This window comes from Linepithema humile, chromosome 1, assembly GCF_040581485.1.
Source record: "Linepithema humile isolate Giens D197 chromosome 1, Lhum_UNIL_v1.0, whole genome shotgun sequence".
Classification (NCBI taxonomy): Eukaryota; Metazoa; Arthropoda; class Insecta; order Hymenoptera; family Formicidae; genus Linepithema; species Linepithema humile.
The window spans coordinates 23,653,085-23,674,560 of NC_090128.1; the positions used below are offsets into that span (position 1 = coordinate 23,653,085).

The window sequence follows — 21,476 nt, forward strand, 5'->3', positions numbered from 1 at the left end:
TTGGCTTGGCTCGCAAAACTTATTGATTGAATTCTATTGGGTATACTAGATGTTAATACTAGTTGCGTGGTGGAATTTGCTGATCTGATGTTCATAAAGGGAGAAATGGATGAAAGCGATGGATTAGCAGAAACAAGATACAAACAGAGGACAGTTGACTTGTTTTTTAATAGCGCAACACTCTCCTTACGTCGGTAAACGCACACAATATATAATTCGCACATTATCAAAATACTATCAGATAGCACGTGTAACATGGTATCGATATAACATTCAATATATATATTTATATCAATTATCCAAATTAAAAGCTTTAAATTGATATATTTCACAATATTTTCTCCGATATTACAGTTGATAACACAACAATAAATATAACAAAGCACGTATATAACGTCATCATATTATAATTTATCAGGCGTTCCATCGATCGCAGATCGACCGGAAATAGTGAATCTCGGCGCAGTCATGGTTTCTTGAAACGTCCGCGCCTGCTTCCTGCTATTTACTTTACGAATTATGTAATATTTTACGTTAACTTGATTAAAAAAGTTTATTTAGAAAATAAACTGATTGAATAAAATCTATTAGCGATTGAACTGCGCTCGCGGAACACCTACATATACACATATATACTTTGCATTCTCTTCACAACTTTGTACACATATTCTTCAAAGGTATACAAACAAAACGCTCGATATGCGTCCGTCTCTGAAGTTAATCTTCCATACGATCCAATCAAAAGTTACGTATGCACGTTCGAGTGAAATTCTATGTCGAAAAAAGAAAATAAAAATAAAATATTTGATATAGCGCAGCATAGACTTGCACTCGAATCCGATCTGTCTGATTAAGTTATGCACACACAGTCTTGGTCCCTAGAAGTCACAGCCATTAAATGCAACGAACGATCTGAGATTTAAGGCCACGCGATTTTAAATCAACCGAAATCATAACTCGAGAATGGCAATGAAACGTTAGCGTTATCACGCGTTTGATAACAAGCACGCCGCGATGGGCGCACGATGACGCGCACGATTATCTCGCACGTGACGAAGTTTCGACGCTTCTTAATAATCTATAGTGTAAAGTTCAATAGTGAGTTTTTATGCCCAGCTGCATCACAGTCATGATTAGTTTTCCTTTCTTTCGTGTCAACATTATTGTAACTACAACTATGCAACCTAAGAACAGGAATAATTAATCAAGACTGTCAGTGCAAACGACTTTCAGAAGATCCTTTCTGAATCGGTAAAGAAACACCAATTCTCAAAGAAGATTGTCACAGCGGAAAGTCGGTTTCTCTTTTTTCGGCGATTTTTCTATTTTTTTTTTTTTTTTTTTTTTTTTTTGGTCGGGTTTCTAGATTAGTGAAATAGGCACACTTTATCTGATTATATTTCGCGTCTCACGCGACGATAGTCGTGAGAGCGTTGCTTTTGCTTGTGTAACTGCCGGGCCTGCAATAAATAATTAATGACACATTACACAGGGAAGAGCGAACAATACGGTACTCATGACCGTTGTTTAGCATAATTGGATAGCGATGAGTGTAACGGACAACATACCTGATGGTAGCGTGTTGGGAAGAGCGTGACCATCCAGCGATAAAATTGACTTCGCCTCTCTGATTACTGATACGTTGCCGACGTACTGGACTACCGCTTTTCGCGGCAACCTGCCTCGAGACGACCTGCATAGCCTCTGGTGCGATAGTGGATCGTAACGCCTTATATACAAGCCTGAGGTCATTAACAAAAAAAAGTGTCATTCAATATAACACTCGTCGAAATTACTTCTCGGTTGAATTAGAGATAATCCGAAATCGATAGCAAATTATTAACAGACAAGAAATAGCACGAAAATTTTAAGTCAATGCGTATTTAATATACAAATCGCAAAAAGATGAAACGTATATTACTTTTAAAATTGAACTGTACAGAATTATAGAATTTGAAATAAACAAGAGAAGAGCGAGAAAATTAATTTTAAATTAAATACAAAATAGTTGAAAATCTAGCGGAAATTCAGTCTTGGTAAACGTAAGACGAGTATACCTAGGCATTAGCGCAAGGACAGACACAAGTACCACTGTTAACCAGTACGTAAGATGAGTAATGGCCTTTTCCATTATCCAGTAAGATCCGGGCAGACCCATGCAATTGACGCAAACGTAATTGTAAAATAGGCAAAATCCGAAGAATATGCCCAAGGAACCCAAGATGGCACCAAGATGAATTATAGTCTGAAAGAGACAAATTATGATGCATGTCTAAAATTCTACTTTTCCTTTATGTATTTTTATTTCTTACCCAAGACTTAATTTCTATGGCAGCGTGAACCAGCATGACGACAATGCACGCCGTCATAATAGTTGTTCCGAATTCCCATATGTCGATAATCGAATCGTGATAAACCTAATAAAAAGCAATATATCGCAATCTTATCGTATACCACGACGATTAGGATTCTAATTACTCGAATTTGCACTAACCTCTTTGGTAATAAAGAAAATGATAATACTTTGATAAAGTGCATCGATGATAGTGAGCCAGAAGGAGTGTGACTGATAAACGAGTCCCAAGCGTCCCCTTGTATATAATCCTGGCGCTGAAAGTAGCACGTTAGGTGTGGCGACTCGATCATAAATGCCCATAGCAAGGGGCGGCAGCGAGGTGAACAGCAAGTTGTATAGCATTAAATATATTTGATCTATCATTACGGTACCGGAAAAGCCGCAGTACAGCTACAAAAAAAAGAGAAAAAATGTACATCATCACAAATATCCAAGTATTCATAAATCTTCCATGTAAAACTATTTTGCGGAAAACATTTTTTTTCCGTTTATCTACATATATTTTATTTTAAATTTATAATTTTTTTTTTCATTCTTCGATGCTTACTTGGAACCAGAATATGAGGAAGACAAAGGTAGCGTTCTTGTAAAAGAAATACAAAATCATTCTGGCGAGACGATCGTAGCACCAGTGTCCGTGCAGAAGTAGAAGCTGGCTGAGCATAGGAAACCGGGAAATCGCGAAATCCGCCGCCATTACGGCTTGCGTGCCTTCTTGTCCCGAGATACCGACGCCTACGTCGGCGGTCTGTATCATGCTGACGTCGTTCGCGCCGTCGCCGATTGCTAATGTTCTCATTCCTAATTGCTTTTTAACGATGCGGACTATATATGCCTGCAATGCACAGTAAATTATATTACTTTTTTTAACAGTATTTCTTTTGATTAACGATGAGTTGAAGTGACATCACTTTTTTATGCTATAAATTATATATTATCTTGTCGACTTGTCGTTAAATTAACCGATATCGTAATAAAATATTCAATTTAGTAGCTCTAATAGTTTAGACACTTTTGTAACATATTTTACAAAGTTTTACACAATATTACCTTCATGCTTTTTACATAACAATTCATCAAAATTAATTTATTTAAATTAATTTTAATTTTATACTTGCCTTTTGCAACGGCGTGGCGCGACAGGCCAAGACGCTAGAACATGTTTTTGTGAGTTCGAGGAAGGGGCCCGTCAAACCTGATCGCGGATCCAGGATCACAGTTAACGTTTTACCGTCCACGACAAGCGCGCGTTGTCGCGGCCATGGACTGCCGATCCTGTGCGCGTCCCTCTCGGCGTAATCGCGATTGTACATGCCGGCGGGATCCGCGACGCCCATCATGCCTGACTGCGGATGGCCGTTCACACTCTCCTTCCGCGCAGATTCCAGATAGCCGCGTATGAGCGTTTCAGCGACGGACTTCGATCGCGCCTGCAGCTGCAGTAGCTGCATAGCCGGTGAAAAGAGCCGCGCCGAGTAAGCCACGTTCACTGCGGTCTCCGGCTTATCACCTGAAAAGATAGAAGTGACCATGTAACATGACACAAAATGCACAATCGCTTTGACATTAACGCGCACTAATTACGGCTTCTATGTCTCTATAGTTTTTTCCCATAGTTTTACGTAACGATGTTTATGTAATAACGTATAGGTGTAAAGTGAGCTATGTATAAATCATTTGCGATTCAATGCAAACCGCCTCGCATATCTCTTTACGATGATCGTAAAAATAGTATAGCACACATGCGACGTTAAACCGGTTTGCGCTTAGGCTTACTGCAATGACGCGATCCTCTACAAACCTGTCAGAACCCACACGACGATCCCGGCGGCGACCAGAGCGGCCATCGTTTCAGGCACGCCGGCCTGCAGTTTATCCTCGATGCCAGTTACCCCGAGTAGCGTCAAGTGCGACTCCAATGTCGCATACGAGTCGCGTATGCGACGTTCACGATTCTCGGTCGCCAGTTCCGCCTCGTCGTGCTTCTGCCGCCACGCTTCGTACTCCTGCGGCGTCAGCGTTCTCCTCGCCATCACCAGCGTGCGTAATCCTTGACGCGCGTACGACTGCAGGTACTGTTGGATGCTGCGCGAAGCGACGACGTTCTCGTCGCTCGCCGACAGGGCCGGCAGCATCGTCGTGTCGGCGCCTTTGCTGTACAACACTATCTCGCCGGTGTGAGGATGCCTGAGCAGCACCGACATGCACTTCCTGTTCGAGTCGAACGGCAATACCTGCAAGCGGTCGCGGAACAAGTGACACAAATTCCGAATTCCGCTAACGTTCTCGCGAGTGACTCGTTGAAATATACCTACGTGTAATATCTCGAACGCGAGCATTGATTTGTCCGGAAAGGACACGATCGCGCTACGGGGTGTCCGTTTCACCAGCTTGATGTCGTAAGCGCGCGCCGCGTGCACCAGTGCCAGCTCGTCCGGGCTTTCCGCCTCGTAGATCGCCGGACTCTGTAGCAAATCGTCGCCGTTTTTTCCGTCCGGACTGCGTTTCTTTTGTCCATCCGGTGAAAGCTTACGTCCCAATAGTCCGATGCTCAGGCTCGGTATCGACGATACATGCAGCAATTTCGGTCTGCAAATATATCGCTGTATTAAATATCTCTACGTCTTACACCACACTGCCGCTGTGCGATACTAACCTGGACATTTTAAACAGGAATTTCGGCGCGTCGTCGAACGTGTTGGCCGTGCTAATTACAGGTGATATCGGCGATAAAGTGTGAATAGCTCTGTTGTTCGGAGACATCGGTACCGGTGGCGAATTGGCGGTCGGAAATGAATTTCCATCCGTTTCTATTACTCTGTTAAATATTTTAGTATTAAAATCTTCAAAAAGAAGAAAAAATTATTAAAATGACAATAATATTATAGATGGATAATTTCTCTATTGATACGAAAGTAAAATTTATTTAATTTTTTTTTACAAAAGACACGTTGGTAAAAAATTTGTTTACTATTTTTCCTTGTATTTATTTTTTCTTTTTCTTAATCTAATACAAACCTCGCAGAACCAGCTCCGTTTTTTTGAGGCTCCTCGATGACACCGCTAGAGTTCATAATATCGTGATGCGGTTGAGAATTTACGACAACCGTGTTACACGTGGCTAAGACAATAAGAAACTCCTGTAGGCGATGTCGGAATGTACCTATGAGCAGGTCTTCCTTAAGTCGCGAACACAGATGTAAATTCTCGTTGTCGCCTGTATGCGAATAATCCTGCCCGCCCACCGCGCATCTTCTGAATAGCATTTTGTTCTCTGTGAGAGTGCCGGTCTTGTCGGAAAAGACATACTGTACCTGTAATTCAATTAGAACATTCCAAGTATAATATCTAGATACTTTCATATCCCAAAAATACGAGGAAATTAAAAATGATTAAGGATAACACTTAAATATCTATCGCGTAATTAAAGTGATTATCAATTAAGTATTTAAAAAATGTTAGGGGGAAATCATATAAAAAAATACACACGTGTAAAAGTATAATATAATATTTCTCCACATTATTAATCTCTTCTCCCGACAAACAGCAGAATTTTTGTAATATTGATCGCACATAAAATATTGTCCTCGTACAAATTCATTTAATATAAATTGCCATTTACTTACTTGGCCTAGTTCCTCGGTGATATTCAACGCGCGGCACTCGGCCTTACGGCCGCTTTCCGTGTCGTGGAGAGCCGGGTCGTGGCCGATGTGGTACACCTGTCCCACCTTAGCCATCTCAATCGTCACGTACAGACTTAGCGGTATCATCACTTGGAATATTATGACAAAAGTTAGGAAGGTCAGTATGCTCTCATAGATCGGCTCTTGCATCACCGGCAGAAATGGCACGAACGACAGACCCATGTACGCGGACAACCATAATCGGCAACCGAAAGCACCGATCACGCACAATACCACAAGTATCACCACGCACCACTTTACGTCCCTGTTCATTTGCTTCTCCAGAAGAGAACGCTGAAATAAAATCAAGTTACATTTCGAGCGGAGTATTTTTCGACTCACATTATTTAATCTGATTAAATTTCAATTAGTTTTAATTGATCTCCGCGCATTACCTTGTATCTCGGTCCGCCGTTATTCAGCAGTGCTTTGGTCTCGTGACCGGCGTATACGACTATACCCTCGACAAAATCGGTGTTTTTTAGAACGCATTCCCTGAGTAAAAGATTCTCCGTGGACACCGGCACCCTACCGCCGTTCGGATGTACCACGGCACCATGGAACCTAACAGATGCGTCAGCGGTTATTACTCATAATCTGGTTAATTCCATTTAAACGTTATCGCGATAACGAATGACGCTGCGATAAGCGCCTGTCAGATGAATTATGGGATCAGAGTTTTATATTAAAACGCGGAAGACAAAAATGCAAAAAAAGTCCCTAGCTTTTTAAAAATTCATAAAAATGACGAGAAATAATTCATGAATTTCCAATGCACCGGACGCGATAAATTATCGTCGTCGAGCCGTTTACCTGTACGTCCTAGTGCTTGGCTGATCGACCTCGACCACCGATCGAAACTTGGAAGGCTGAAAGGTGTCTTGCAGGTCGAGAAAACCCCTGACTACCTGGCGTTGCTTCAGATTCGATTCACCGTCGAGGTTGCACGTGTCGAGATAAGCTAATCCCTGAGGATCGCTGCTTCGTAGAAGCAGGAGATCAGCCGGTACCAGTTCGTTGTTCGAGAGGTGAACCAGATCACCCACCTTGACATCCTTCCACGCTACCTTCATGTATCTGTCGCCCTCGCTGCAACAAGAGCACAAGAAATCTCAGTCAAGAGAGTAGCATTCTCACGCGTCACTTCTACCGAGCGATTATATTGCGGTAGTCGTGAAAAACGATGATGTGATAACGTAATTATAGTTCGCAACAATAAGTGGATTATACCATCCGCGACGTTTTCTTAATTTCATCACAACCCGCAATTACGTAAATGCATTTCACGGCGTAGCTTCGCAATAAAGATCTGATTGTGAGCCCGGCGAGTAAGGGGGTTTACATTTCTTTAATAAAGCGCTTTAATAAAGCGCAGTCTGTTTCACTTAACAAGCTGGAGTTATTACACACGATGTTTTCATGTGCTCTGATTGAATAAATAAATCGAATAACTTTGATACATTATTCGTATTATTCACTATTTCTTTATTATTATTATTATTATTTTCTTATTAATGTATTATCTTATTAAAGGAAAAAATGATGCAAACGAAATTAGACGATGAAATTATGCACGGAATTTAACTTAATGGACTGGCGAAGGCAATCGACAAATCCTTGCGTTGCATAAAAGAACTCGTAAGGCTACCCTGCTGTCGTCACCGCAAAAATGGAGATTGCACACGGCTTCGCGTAGCAAAGAATGCAAATGTCTGTTAAGACCGAAATGAGTTTCGTTTGTACAGCGTGATATGTGCAAGCGACAATAAGCAATTGTCATTCGCATGCCAAAATGGAAAAATTACTTTGTGTGATTAATGAAAAATTAACGAGTTGACGAGAAATTCTTCTTTCATAATCGCCGCTTTCTTTTCGAATTAACTAATAATTTCGCAACTTCAGCGTTACAATATTAAGTATATCGCGAAATCCATGAACAATCCACGAAATGTAACGTTGTACTTGAGTCAACACTTTCCGTCTGGCAACAATTAAGTCAAGAATTAATGCACGAGAACGACTGTACACGGAACGAAGTGGAGTTGCGAGAGAAAGACGTAATTTCTTATTACTCTCCGTACTCCAAGCCGAAATCGCGCGACAGGCCGACACAAACGTGGCCTTGCATGGCTGATTCAAGTGTGCAGAAAATAAATTCATCTCTCGCGAATACTCTCCGGCAATGATGAAATGATCTCATGTAGCGATTGGCGATATTTCTTTAATTGAAGCCACGGAGCGGCGAGGCTGTGCGACCTTGAACGCATCACGTTCGCTCTCGTTAATCGAAGTGAAATTAAGACGAGAGGATGATCATCAGAGACAACCTTCAAACATTAGGCATGTTCTTCGTGGCTTGAAAAAGACAAACAATATCGTTTGACATTTGAACGAGGCACAAACCGAAGCTTGTTTACTCGTTCATTTCGGGAACGAGAGAGTGTTATATTGTTACAAGGTCACATTTTATAGACGAGACTAAGTGATGCAAATGGCAACTCTTTTATCGCTTTTGCGAACAATGTGGAGGAAGGAGACACTGTTCTTCTTTTGTCCGTACCGCTTTTGTACCGCTCGCCTTTTTGTCACATTTAGTGTGACATATTGTAAATTATAGACGCATACATCGCGTATCATATCGTGTATCAATGTCGCGATTAAGCAACGTCTTTTTGCTACAGATTCGTATCGTCGCCTCCGCAAGGGAGTGACGCGGCTATTCGATGCACGTGGTGCGAATACACGAGCTAATTATGCAATTACATACGCAACATCTGCCCGATATAATAATCGCCACATGTATGATACAGATGAAACGGTGAGCTAGAAATCTAATGACTTCGTTTATCTGTGGGAGTAACACACAATATCGCAAAAAGTAGCCACTAAACGCTGATCAATAAAGTACATAGCAGATTTTATCCACGGCGCGCTGTGCTTATGTAAACAGCATAATCGCTTTCCCTCTCCGATGTTGCATTAAAATGAGCTAATCAATATGATTATTTACTGTTCAATAACTTCGGAACATTAATTTCTTTCTTTCAAACACATTGTTTCCTAACCGCGTGTAATTCGATGCAGATAGGCAACGTTGTTAATCAGAACGGTATTTGTTATCGCTAACCGCATAATAATTTCAGGATAATAATTTTCAAACCGCAGTAGAAAACCGCAAAAGATAACGATTCAAGGCTGACTTCAGTAGCTATTCATCATATGCATTCATTTTTATCAAAATTCACGAAATTCTTACAATATTACTGAAACAAGAGGTTAACAATATCGACTTAATACCTTGATATTCTATTGATATTTGTTTGATAATATGTTTAAGTGATTCCACAGTACTGGAAAAAATATTAGAACAAAAAACAACAAGGCACTTGTGAAGTTTACATCGTTTATCTTCTCGTAATTACAAGATGATTGATTATTTCAATTTATTCCGACATCATCTCTCATCACAAATTTTTTATATCTGCGTTTGAATATTGTTACAAAAATTTTTGTAGATTGGAATATTATTGAAATGCTATTTTCAAGTTTAGTTTATAAAATTTAAAGTTAAATAAAAAAGTAAGATTTATCATCGATAAAGCTGTGAAAATAAGTAAAAATCAAAATAAAGATTTTCATTCAGAGAAAAACCATTCCAATTTGATAGAAAAAATTCTGGGAACCTGCGTATTGCTTTATGTCAAGTACAACAGCAAACAAAAAAAATGACTTTAAAAAAATCATACGTTTACAATTATCGTTTGCTTCGCATGATTTATAGTAAGAGCTTCCCACGGAATATCTGATGGCACAACCTCTACATATGGATTTCCTGACCGCTCACCGATATTTCAGGGCCTCGAACGCGTTTCGGAGAAGCGATGGGTAGGATATGCACATATATACATTTACACCCGTATCGCGATACTCTCCCACATGACGTAACCGATGACGTCATTCGCCGGTTTAATAGCACTCCGAAAGCTCCGCGAGAGAAAGAAGGAGGCTGGATACGTCTGTCTGCCTTCGTAGGCCGGATTTATCCCAGATTTTATTCCAAAAACACTTCGCATTGTAATATGAGAATATTAACAAGGAACCGAAGGAACATAGTCGCTGTAACAATGCTCTAAAGTTATTTATGTCGCAAAAGGTATTTGCGTTTTAACGATTTTATCGAAAAAGGAGGCTTCTCTAAAGTGACATTTTGAGTGGGCGGTCTTACGGCTTCGGGTTTAAGAAAAGTTTCAACGCTACAGCATACCCAATCGCCGTCACGACGACGAAAGCATCGACGAAGGTCAATAGTTGTACGATTCGCGCAATCGGTGTCAAATAGATGAGGCGAGTGCGATGATTAGCGACTTACGTGACACTTCCAATATTTATTCTGATAGCTAGAGTGACTTTTCTGCTATTTAACTCGCCACTTTGACAGAGTTCCAAACCAGTCTTGGCGGGTAGCAGAAAATTATATCGGTAATTGAAGAAACGTCGAGAAAGAGTATGAATTAAAAAATTCCAATCTTTCGTATCGTCAATTTAAAAAAAATTAAATTACGATAAATGCTAGTAAAACTGAAATAAACTTGACGAAATTTTTCGGAGTAATTTTGTTGCATCGCTGACCAATTACTTCGGTGAAATTTTTCTCCGATCCGTGAATGCCAATTAATTCGATCTGTTGCGCAACTTAAGAATATTTCATAATGTTGATCGACTGAACATGGTGGATTCTTGGAGAGACGCGGATAAAACGCATAATTATGGATGGAAAAACTGTCGCGATAGTTTAACGAGCGGAATCGACGATAGATTGTACAGTTCGCGCCGCGAATGACGAGATAAAAAGGGGTAATGGTAATAAATGCGAATGTCAAGGTCTTCGGCGCACGAGAAGGATTAGAATCGACCTGACCGAAGGAGCACGAAGAAAAGAGAAAGAGGGAGAGAGAGAGAGTTAGCGGAATCGTTTGCACCATTATGCGGATAACGTTACGTTAGGAAAACGATAGACGTGTGCGATTAGCTTGCACGCGTAGTCACAACTCGAGGAGTCACCGTCGTTGACAGTCGCCAATGTAATTCGAATCGATCGTCCTTTCGATAAGGAGCACGCGAATACATCGGTCGACAGTGCGTCGTGCCTGCGGCACGTTGAAGATCCTGTTATGTCGATTACCTCGAAACGCATCGCGATATATCCTACATGAAAGATTTCGATGTGACGCAACGTGATATGTATCTCTTGAAATTTCCTATTGTCAATAAATTATCGCATTCTTCGCTAAGATTTCTATCAAGAAACGCGATAGAATCTTGCGCCGAGTAGTAGAATGCTTTCTTGTGTGCTAAATGTATAGATATTTTATCATTGCACGATAACATAATATTTTTATCATAATCGCAATGATATTTCAAAATCGCGAACTAAAATCAGAACTGCTGTACAAACACTAGAACAATCTTGATGGAATCACGAGCGTGATTGGGAACGCGAATTAAAATTGAAAGGGAATCGACGTGTACGACACGAAGGGACATACCGAAGGGCAAGGTCGCCCGACGAAATCTTCGTTGTGGGGAGATATTGTATCGGAATTGCTAGGTCATCGATCAACTTTCCGATTACATTGCATTATGAACGAAGATTCGTGACGATCGCTGCGTTTCATCAAAACTGCCCACGTTTGCGTGAACGATCGAAGCGGCGAGCGAATGATTAAGTCAGATTGATGTGGCAACTGGATATAATTGTAATTATACGTGAGACGGAATTCATCAGTTGCGCAGATGAGTTTTTTCAAGTTACAAAATATTACTTATCGATTACTTGTATTTTCTTTCAATTTTTCAGACTCAATTTTTTCTTTATTGTCTGCATTGGTACACGTTTTTAGAATAAATTTCTAAATCTTCCAACGTTCTCCGCCATTTCGTGAGAAATGCAGATGCAGAATGTAAGCTTTACTGCAAAAAAGCTCCTTTTACGAATTAAAAAAAAAAGTAAATTTTATAAAAATTAGTTTTTGAGCCAAGTAAAATGGCATTTAATTCAACATTAACAGATTTATTTAGTATCTCTAAAATAGTTCCAAGTCACGAAACATTTCGAAGTTCGTTCCCCTTGGTTTTACTATAGATCAGCTACCCTCGTGCTATAAGCAACCACGTGGCACGTGTATATACGCTTTGATCAGCGCAAGCGTATCGTCCACGACGAATTCTATCTGGTTCGATCGCGTGTACAACAACCTTCCCTTTGTAATGCTATCGCATCGCTGGCCATTTCGGATGCATAAGCGGCGAAATAAACACACATGTTCGAACCGCACATTAAACGCAACAACGATACGTTATCTAATTGTCGTCCCGCTGTTTGCATCGATGGCGATCTTGTCGCGGCTAGTCTGCAACTCGTTGCAACTGCATCAATTAGGGTTGACGTTAAACGAAAACAACGTCGACGCAATGTCGAACGAATTAGAACGCAATATTGCGCGTCGCGCGTTGCGTATGACGTGGAATATTCGCCCGGATAAAGAATGGTGTGCGGGGGACACTTTCTTCTCCATGTTCGACCGCATGCATGCGGACTGCTCGCTCCGTACTCGCGCGCATTCGCGTGTACATGACCCACATATCTGGAATTGTCGGTCTTATTGGAATCGATCTATCGGATTCCGTTGCAAGGATTCTAACTGAAACGCGGTGCCGGAACAAGGATAAGCGAGCAAGGCCGACGCCGGTTGAAAAATTAAACGTCAATTCGTTCATACGCGAATCTCTTCTCACATATATCAAATCTAGAAATAATAACTCGTCATCTATTAAAGATAAAATTAAAGCTCTCAAATTCAATTATTATTATTATGTTATTTTTTTAGATTTCACATTGAGAATTATTTGTAATCGTGCAAAAACAAGACGGAGGACTCGATGACTCAGTTCTTAGTTTTCACATAAAAATTGATTTTATGTTTCAATCGCGCTTAATCATTTTCGATACTAATGTTAATTTTTTTTTATATACTATTAAATAATGCTCGGCAAAAACGTGGGCATTTTTTAAAATAAAAAAGTGCAATTTATATACTGCTCAGAAAACAATATTACGAGATCGAAAGCATATAAATATGTAATATTTGCTGAACATGAAAATTCTATCCACTAGAGAGAGATATATTTAAGCATTTGAAAAATTGATTTAAAAATTACACATAATAATCATATATTTCTTTCGTTATATATATTTCACGGCCATTATCTGAATCTCTTTATCACGCTTCCCCGCAATAATGGACATCCTATCCTATGCGTTTTATCGCGCCCGATCGAAGCCCGCTAATGTCACTTTTACTGAACTCGAAGACGCGTAACGTTATATTAACTCTTTTTTACGATAGCCGTAAACGTCGAATTACATACAGGTTTTGCGCGAAAGTCGGGCGAGGGGAGAGGAAATCATACTTTTGTTAGATCCGTACGCTATAGCGTATTTCATCGTGACAGCCACAATGCCGCACTCGCTTGTCGACTCACCTAACGTAGACGCGACAGGTGGAGTTGTTCACACGCCGGTCACTGGCGAGACGACGGCGATCTTCGAAGAAGTCCTTAAGCGCCGTGACGCCGAGAACGAACATCACCGGTATCATAGCAACCTCCTTGCCGAAAGCGTTTATCGCTGGCACCCAATTAAGCAGCACGATGAAGATGAAATACAAATTGGCCACGCGGTGGAACTGCTCGAGCAGGTTGCGAGGTAGGAAGGTCAACGCCGTGTACTTTGTTGTGCGTACCCTGAAGAAACGTACATCGTGAGAAACGATCGATCGTGCGAATTCACCTTCGCATACAGGTCGTTTCCGCTACGCGCTCTCACCTGTTGTCCGCCCGATCCCCGTTGGGATGCTGGCTCTTCGGAGTTTTCGGAGGAACCAAATGATTCGGCACTATTGTCCTGAGACGGGGCTCCTCCGGCAGCGGACCGAAACAGTGAGCCCATAGTCTCCTCCACCAGGGAGGCGCGACGCTACGTCTTATCGTATAGATAGACTCCGATCTGCGAATAATCGTAACGTTCGAAATTGAACGCTTTACTTTTCGCGAATGAATGTATGAATGTATGAAATATTCAAATTCGAATTTCATATAAATTTATACAAATTCGCGTTTATTAGATCAGCAATTTCGGTGAAAAGTATACCTATAAGTAGAAAAATATAAAAGTATGTAAGTTGTGTAAGTCAGGGTTCGCAATAGATAATTGATTGATAATTTTAACAGATTAATTAAATTTAATTAGTTTAACAATTTTATCGATAATCATTAAGAGTGAAGGACGACCTATAATTTATGACAAAATTCTATTATTAATTTCGCGTGCCTGATTTAAAGATTTTTACATTACACAAAATTAAAAATATAAATTTATAAAGAATTCTGTTCAAAGGGTAATGATATGTAATGGGTTTTACATTAATTATTAATATTTTATTTACATTACTATTTAATCATCCATCGAATAAATCGATTTTATCTCCATTTTGCTTCAGTTTCTCAAATTTCTTTATTATTATTAACATTTTCCTGCATTTTTTTGTTTCATACCTGGACGCCTGACGGGAATGACCGCGAAAGGAAGGCATCCTGCCGGCAGTCGGTGGCCTGCTGCCGTCTTCCCTGTGGCCCGGTGGCAGGATGAAGTCCGTTCTGGAGCCGACGCGATGGTGTCCCGTTACGGCTGACTGGCCTTGCGTCACGTCCGCCACTTGACCCTGGCTGAAGGCTCTCTGGTGACCCGACTTCTTGAGCGCTGACGGTCGACCCGCGGCCGACGCGCTTCCCACCGTCGTCAGCGGGCCCAGGAAGGACCCATAGGTCTGCGACCCGGCCGTACAATCCGCCAGGATACCGCCATGGCTCGCCGATCTGGTATGCGTCCTCAGTACGGATTTTCTCCTCGCTGGCGAGGTGACCTCTTCTACAGCGTCCTCGTCTTCGTCGCCGTTGCTGATCTTCGCGGATGTAGTCGTCAACGCCGTGTTTGCCGTCGTGCCAGTCGTCATCGCCGCGTTGCTTGTCGCGGTTGAACCACCGTAAAGGATTAATGGGGGTGGTTGAAGAGGTGCCGTCGACGTCGACGTCGACGATGACGACGTTGACGTCGCGCAGCTGGGGCGACCGGTACCCGGGAACACGTAAAGAGACCCTTGTCTCTCGATCTCCTCTCTGGCTGCTTCCTGCGCGTCGTCCTCGGACATGCTGGCACATCTGCACACAAACGCGACATGGAGGAGGCTTCGTGACCGATAAGTGCAAAGTAAAGAATGAGAGATAAACAGCTAAGGGCATTTTGATGTAATACAAATTGGGAAAAGTGAAATATGTACTTAGTAATTTATAGTAGTAAAAAGGTTCACAACACATTGATTCCCGACAAAAAAAATGAAAAATTTTTTCCTTTTTTTACATTCTTTTTTATCAAATACTTGTTAGACATATTTTGGGCTAAAGTAGAGTGCAAAAATTAATGAAAATTTAAAAATGAAATTTGCTTGGGCATTAATAGACATTTACAAGATTCTGAAATAATTAGGCATTAGTAAGCATTGATATACATATTTTGATGATCGTTGATAAATAGATATAACAAAAATCAGTTCATTCTCTCAAGATTTGACGATTATTTTGTTTATAATTATTAATGAAGATTTAATAAAGGATTTTTCACATAATGTTTTATTATTTTGCACCGCAATTACATCGCAACTTTGCTTTAGCTTTTGTTTTGCAGCTTATGTAAATTTTGCAGAAAAACTATAATATTTCGAAATTAACATGTTAAAATTTATCAAATTTTTTTAAAGACGACACTGAAGTAAGATATTTTTGAGAATTAAATTTCAATTTTTTAATATTTTAGAATTTTGAACATGATTTTCGGATTCTGCTGTTGAACTTTTACTGATAAACGACGGCACTTCTTTGATATTGTTAAGCAACAATAGATTTACACATTTTAGACATTATCATAAGTGATCAACTGCAATTTACACCGCGAATGTTCCGCCATACTTTTAGCCGCAGTTACGGCTAAAGTTTTATCGCAATTGGAATTTCTGAAATAGACAAGATAGTAGGTCTTCAATCTTCTTCGATCGCACTAGAAAGATAATATGTCTCCGCACCCTTTCTTGTTCCAATAATATGTTGCCCACTCATTCTTTGTGCGCAAGTGTTTCAAAATTCGCTCGTTCGTATTTTTCACCACGACAAACGTTTGCTTATTCGCGAATCATTTCCGTTTATACGTATCCGGAATAACAATCGTACGTGCATCACCGCGTATTCTTTGCAAACAGAAAAGACAAACAAAATCGCAAACTTAAACCGATGCAATTTTCGTTCGATTACTCGCGTAAAATCCGCACAAAATATTGCTTTACATTACAATATTAACACTTAGATTAATTAAATATAATGTCTCGAAATCAATCAATTCATATTTCTTAAATATTTTTGTGCATAATAAATTTATATTAATTTATCTTTTACATATCCTCTATATATTTCGGTGAATTGACAACAGAGGTATTATTTCCATTATGTCGAATATTTTTAACGATATTTTTAAACGATATTTCTTGTTAAAGATCAGATTTGATATCATACTAAAATTATTCTTTATTTGAATCATTTATCTTTTTATCGAGTTTAAACATCAATAACCGTTTCGTTAAAAATAAACTTGGAAAATATTGACACACTACAATATGTATTTTAAAACATTTCACTTTTTGCATTATTTTCATATATATCACAATCAGATGTCACATTTCACATATGTGCTATCCGAACCTGCGTTAATAATTATTTAATTTGGGTTATCGAACAGACGTTATGATTCCTTCACAATCTATTCGTTATAGATTACATTTCTCTTTCATCGAACCCCGTCTGATTTATTAATACGCTAATATTTGATTAATTTCCAGTTAATTGGCAATTCCATGAGAACATTTCCACTTCATTAGCTTTGCGCGATAATCGAAGATAAGCAAAACACGTTTTAGAAATTATTATTCGATTTTAGGAAATTTAAATTCGATAGAAATTTAAAAGCTAAAGATGAAACATACAATCTGGATTTTACCGTTTCTCCGCTTGCGTCATAGTTACGCATAATTCTGTTATCGAAAATAAGTGCTCTTATCGAATAAAGAAGAATATGACCACTTTTGATATAACAAATCATTGAAAGCCCGATACATACATACATATATGGAGTACGTTTTTTTAGGTAATCACACTTTTAAGTGGATATCCTATGTAGATAATTGTAACGATATATCTTTTAAAAAAATATGAGTGGAAAAACTCTAATTCAACGTGCAATATCTTAGAGCGTTCTACAAAATGCTCGGAGCAACGTTCCCTTAGAGATAAATCCAAAGTGTTTGCGTATAATATTACTAAAAGGAAATAAAGTCAATCGGAGACACTCTGTACATAAAAAAAGGTATTGCCAAAGACCGAAAGTCGTTTATCGTTCGTCTACGCTTTGATATCGAGCATACTTTTCTTTTGATATGTTAACCGATAATTCCGATAAGCGATCGTATGGTTTTCACACAAAGATCTTTCTTTCTGATTTCTTCACGTTAAGAATCTCGATTTCCGCTCCGGTATTGGACAATACAGAGTAGTACAAGAATAGCGTTACATTAATGCGATTGATGAACTTCTAAATGTGCAAAAATATCGAGCTGGCTCTGTTAACATTGAGACATTGTTTGCTACATTCTTGGACGGTTTTCTACTAGTCACCGATCTTTATCCTGATCATCTATCTTCCAAGCAAATAATATTGTTTGTTTTTTTTAACAAAGAAAACAGCTTGATATAAAAATTCAATGTAAATATAAAAATATCTATTTTTACAAACAGGCACTTCTCTTCGCAATACAATAATTAAAAATTGAAAATGTTTCTAGATAAAAAAACAAAATACATAAAACTTTGCAGAGCTAAACGCATTTTAAGAGAAAGAGAGGAAAAAAACTGCGATTTTTATTGTTTCGCTTCAACGATGTTCAAATTTTTATTGCTTTGATCATTTTTATTGAAAGTTTGATTTGCGTGTGCAATATCGGCCTAATTCGCTTCTGAAGTGGCGCGGGACAGAATGCATGTCGCGGTTTGTTGTTGTGCCGAGCATACATGTTATGCACGCGTTAATAAGCGCCTGATCGCGTGTGCGTGTGTTGGACGATGGACGAGATTCCGGTGTGCGACGATCGATGGTGCGGGCGCCCTTCTCTTCGCGCGCGCGAATTGCTATCGGTCGAATGTAAACGAACCAAGTACCAAGGGTAGAAAAAATCGAGCGGCTAAATTGGGTCACTGGTTTACCCGCGAGCGTTTTCTTTAACACGCTTATCGCATCATTAGGACGATTAGAGCGGTTGCTAAGGAAAATTGCGATATTACCCCGTTGACGACTCCTGTTGATTATCGAGGCGCTCCTCTTCTGGATTATCCCAGATTACTTTCTGAATCATACCGTCAAAGAAGCGCCCATCATTGCAAACATACGTCATTGTCGGTACATTCGCGCATCGATCAAAATTCTTCGGTGTTTAAATTTTTTCGAGACTTTTTTTTATAATCCAGAGTATTTTAGAAGAATTACTAATAATTAATAATCGACAGAGCTTTTTTTAAAAGACATCTACATCTTAATTTTTCCGAAAAAAAATGCTTTTCAAAAAATTCCTTCAAATTTTAATGAGAGCAGGAAAAAATACCGTTCCAAAATATGATAAAATATCTCTCGGTTATTTGCTTATTTTTCTGCGAATATACGTATTACTTTTGCGATTTCGTTATCGCGGTATTTGAATTGATAATACGGGGAGATTTATTCATTCTTTCTTCAGTTAACGCAAGAGTGATGTTTGAGATAGGAGCCGAAATAAACGCAACGGGTTGTAACAGAATCTCTGTCTTGTAGAAAACATAACGGAAACCAGATGGGACCCTTAAACCGTCTCTCGTGCGCGAGGATAATGTGTTTCGCTAAAATTGCGTTACACTTTGAAGCGAATGGACAAATATCGCTGCCGCAAATTGTCCGATAAATTATATAATATTTGAAACACGACACGAGAAGAGTAATGCGTACTAAAAGAGTTTTAACGCGGCTATTTATAATTCTAACGTTCTGACATTTTTTATCGCTATATACAAATTTTGCTAAAATTAACTATGGAAAACTACAAACGAGCATTAATACCCAATATGGCTCAGGTGATATCACGATTTTCTTCGACATTCGCTTCAATCATTTCACTGATAGCGAGCGAATGCGATAAGCGCGTTAACGCAAATGTAGGCAAATCTTCGAAACACGTAAACGCAATATGTGTAAATTATGACTAAACTGACGTTTTCAAAAGTACTGGAAATCCCACTGGAGTATACGATCGATCTTTTCGGCCGAAACTATGTAATATTACTCGTATGTATATTATTTCGTCCTGTCAGCGAAATAAATCGACGGAACGTCTCTTGGGGAATAAATTTCTACGAAGCAAAATGAGAAATTCAAAAATAAGACGGCATTTTCCAGTGTACGAAAATGAAGAACAATCACTGTATCATATTTCGTATAATGTTACATTCATGCCTTTTTTGCCAGATTTGTGGTTTTTATTGCATGGTAGATTTTATATGTTAGATAATTATATTTTTTTATTAAATTATTCTAGCATTATATGTTACATAGCATGTCCCAAAAAATAGCAAAAAATGAACACAGCTGACACAAACATGGCATTACCCCAACCACTCGTCAAGTCAATTTACGGGAAAGAATGTCTTCTTGCTAACAGTCGGAAGGTAATTTTACGCAGTTGCATTCAGGCGAATTAACCGTTAGGTTACAACGTTGCAAACTGTAAGCTTTCCGGCCTGTTTTCTTTTTAATCGTGTCATCTGATTAAAATCTATCTCTATGTACCCTTCGCATAATTTTGCGCGAATACATTTAAATCAAATTAAATTTTTAAAACACCAGATCTAACCGATGTATTTGCTTTAAGTTACGAGTCTTCCGTATTCTTACTTCCTATTACAAAATACAATTATTAATCAAGTCTATCGTGTAAATCTCACTGAACCTTTCACTTTTTTCTACATTATCTTTTTGTCGATGAAAGTTCGTCGATTTGATTTTTTAAAAATCTGTATCAAAATTATTATGCACACTAAAGTGCAGTTTTCCTTCGACTCTTCGCGTTGCAAAATCGTGCGATTGCTCGTGGGAGGATCGTTGAAAATCGGTGATTTCATCGTGCAGCTGACTTTCCCGAGAAAGACGTAGCTGCGAAGAGAGGACGAGGAAAAAGTTGACGCGCGCTTGCGCTAGCGGTCGGCGCGCAACGCGGAAGAGTTAAGGAGAAAAAAAGAAAGAAGAGGAAACTCACATTTTTCCTGGCTCCCTACGCGGTCCACGTGGCCTCGTTGAAAACGGATGGCGTCTCCCGAATTCGTCGTTGCGAAGCGTTTAGTTCACATTTTTCTTGCGCGTCGGGAAAATCAACGGATCCCGACTGAGAAAATTCGGAGTCGATGACGATGATGGATCACGAATGCGAGCGGATGATACCTGTTGGAAAAATTGACCCGACGGTCTCGCACTTTCCTCTCCGTAGAATCACGAATGAACACATCAGATACACGGCGTCGTCGTGTTGCGAAAGTAGCACCGTTTATTTTTCTTTAGCCACTCTTAAATATCGCTTCGGAATGATCAACTCACCTTTACATTTTCGCGAAAGTGTTATCGCGTGCGATCCACTGCGGCTGATAAGCGCGCTGCCAGACGTTACATCGATGTGTATAACGGCCGACAACACACAACCGCATCTGCTTATCGCCGTACACGTACTGACAATTGAAGCTGATCAGCACGCCGCGGTCGACGCGTTTCTGAAATTGGCGCCATCTGGTATCGCATGTAAGCAGAGTGAGTAATAAAAAAGACAAAAAAGTCCTACGTGCAGTAAAACCTACGTACGCGAAATGTTACTATAAAACTCAAAGCGTATTTGCAACAAACGACAGTTAATTTGCAATCTAATTGGTTAGCGCTGTTAATTCATACAGTTCTTGTTATATTAAAACAGTTTACTTAACAGACTAATAATAAATGTAGATTTCGAAAATTTAACATAGCATTGTCTTTCTAATTAATTTCTCTTCAAAGCCTATTATTTATTTTTCTTGCTGCTCATATGTTTACAATTGCATTTTTATTAAAAATCAGATTCGAAACAAAAAACAAAACAACAAGAATTAATTGTTGGCCATCAGAGAGTAATTGATTATTTTTTGCATACGATTCAAATTTCGCAATCTCTTCAAGC

General features: G+C 39.4%; 1 protein-coding gene across 3 annotated transcripts; it reads right to left on the minus strand.

Annotated features, from left to right (window-relative positions):
• Positions 1–149: 149 nt before the first annotated feature.
• LOC105672744 (phospholipid-transporting ATPase VD) lies at positions 150–21,017 on the minus strand. Of its 3 annotated transcripts, none has more exons than XM_067353225.1 (18): positions 20,870–21,017; positions 20,535–20,716; positions 14,656–15,318; positions 13,928–14,107; positions 13,585–13,845; positions 6,856–7,131; positions 6,438–6,606; positions 5,983–6,336; positions 5,375–5,670; positions 5,013–5,174; positions 4,672–4,945; positions 4,158–4,590; positions 3,475–3,866; positions 2,904–3,191; positions 2,495–2,746; positions 2,313–2,417; positions 2,058–2,245; positions 150–1,742 (listed from the first exon to the last, which is right to left on the minus strand). In XM_067353225.1, exons 3-18 carry the CDS (start codon positions 15,306–15,308, stop codon positions 1,409–1,411), a joined length of 4,617 nt encoding a protein of 1,538 aa, XP_067209326.1. In that variant the 5' UTR covers positions 15,309–15,318; positions 20,535–20,716; positions 20,870–21,017; the 3' UTR covers positions 150–1,408. The 3 variants fall into 3 exon arrangements, with proteins under 3 accessions (XP_067209326.1, XP_067209331.1, XP_067209321.1); XM_067353230.1 differs by having other exon boundaries at positions 150–1,460; positions 1,569–1,742; positions 20,535–21,017; XM_067353220.1 differs by having other exon boundaries at positions 20,535–21,017.
• Positions 21,018–21,476: the final 459 nt, after the last annotated feature.

Bases quoted from the DNA above. Each gene is read 5' to 3' on its own strand.
- LOC105672744 (XM_067353225.1), bottom strand. From the start codon at position 15,308: ATGTCCGAGGACGACGCGCAGGAAGCAGCCAGAGAGGAGATCGAGAGA. The intron at 4,591-4,671 runs GTAGGTATATTT...GACCGCTTGCAG, and splicing joins TCGCGTTCGAGATATTACAC to GTATTGCCGTTCGACTCGAA. The intron at 2,418-2,494 runs GTTAGTGCAAAT...GCTTTTTATTAG, and splicing joins TTTTCTTTATTACCAAAGAG to GTTTATCACGATTCGATTAT.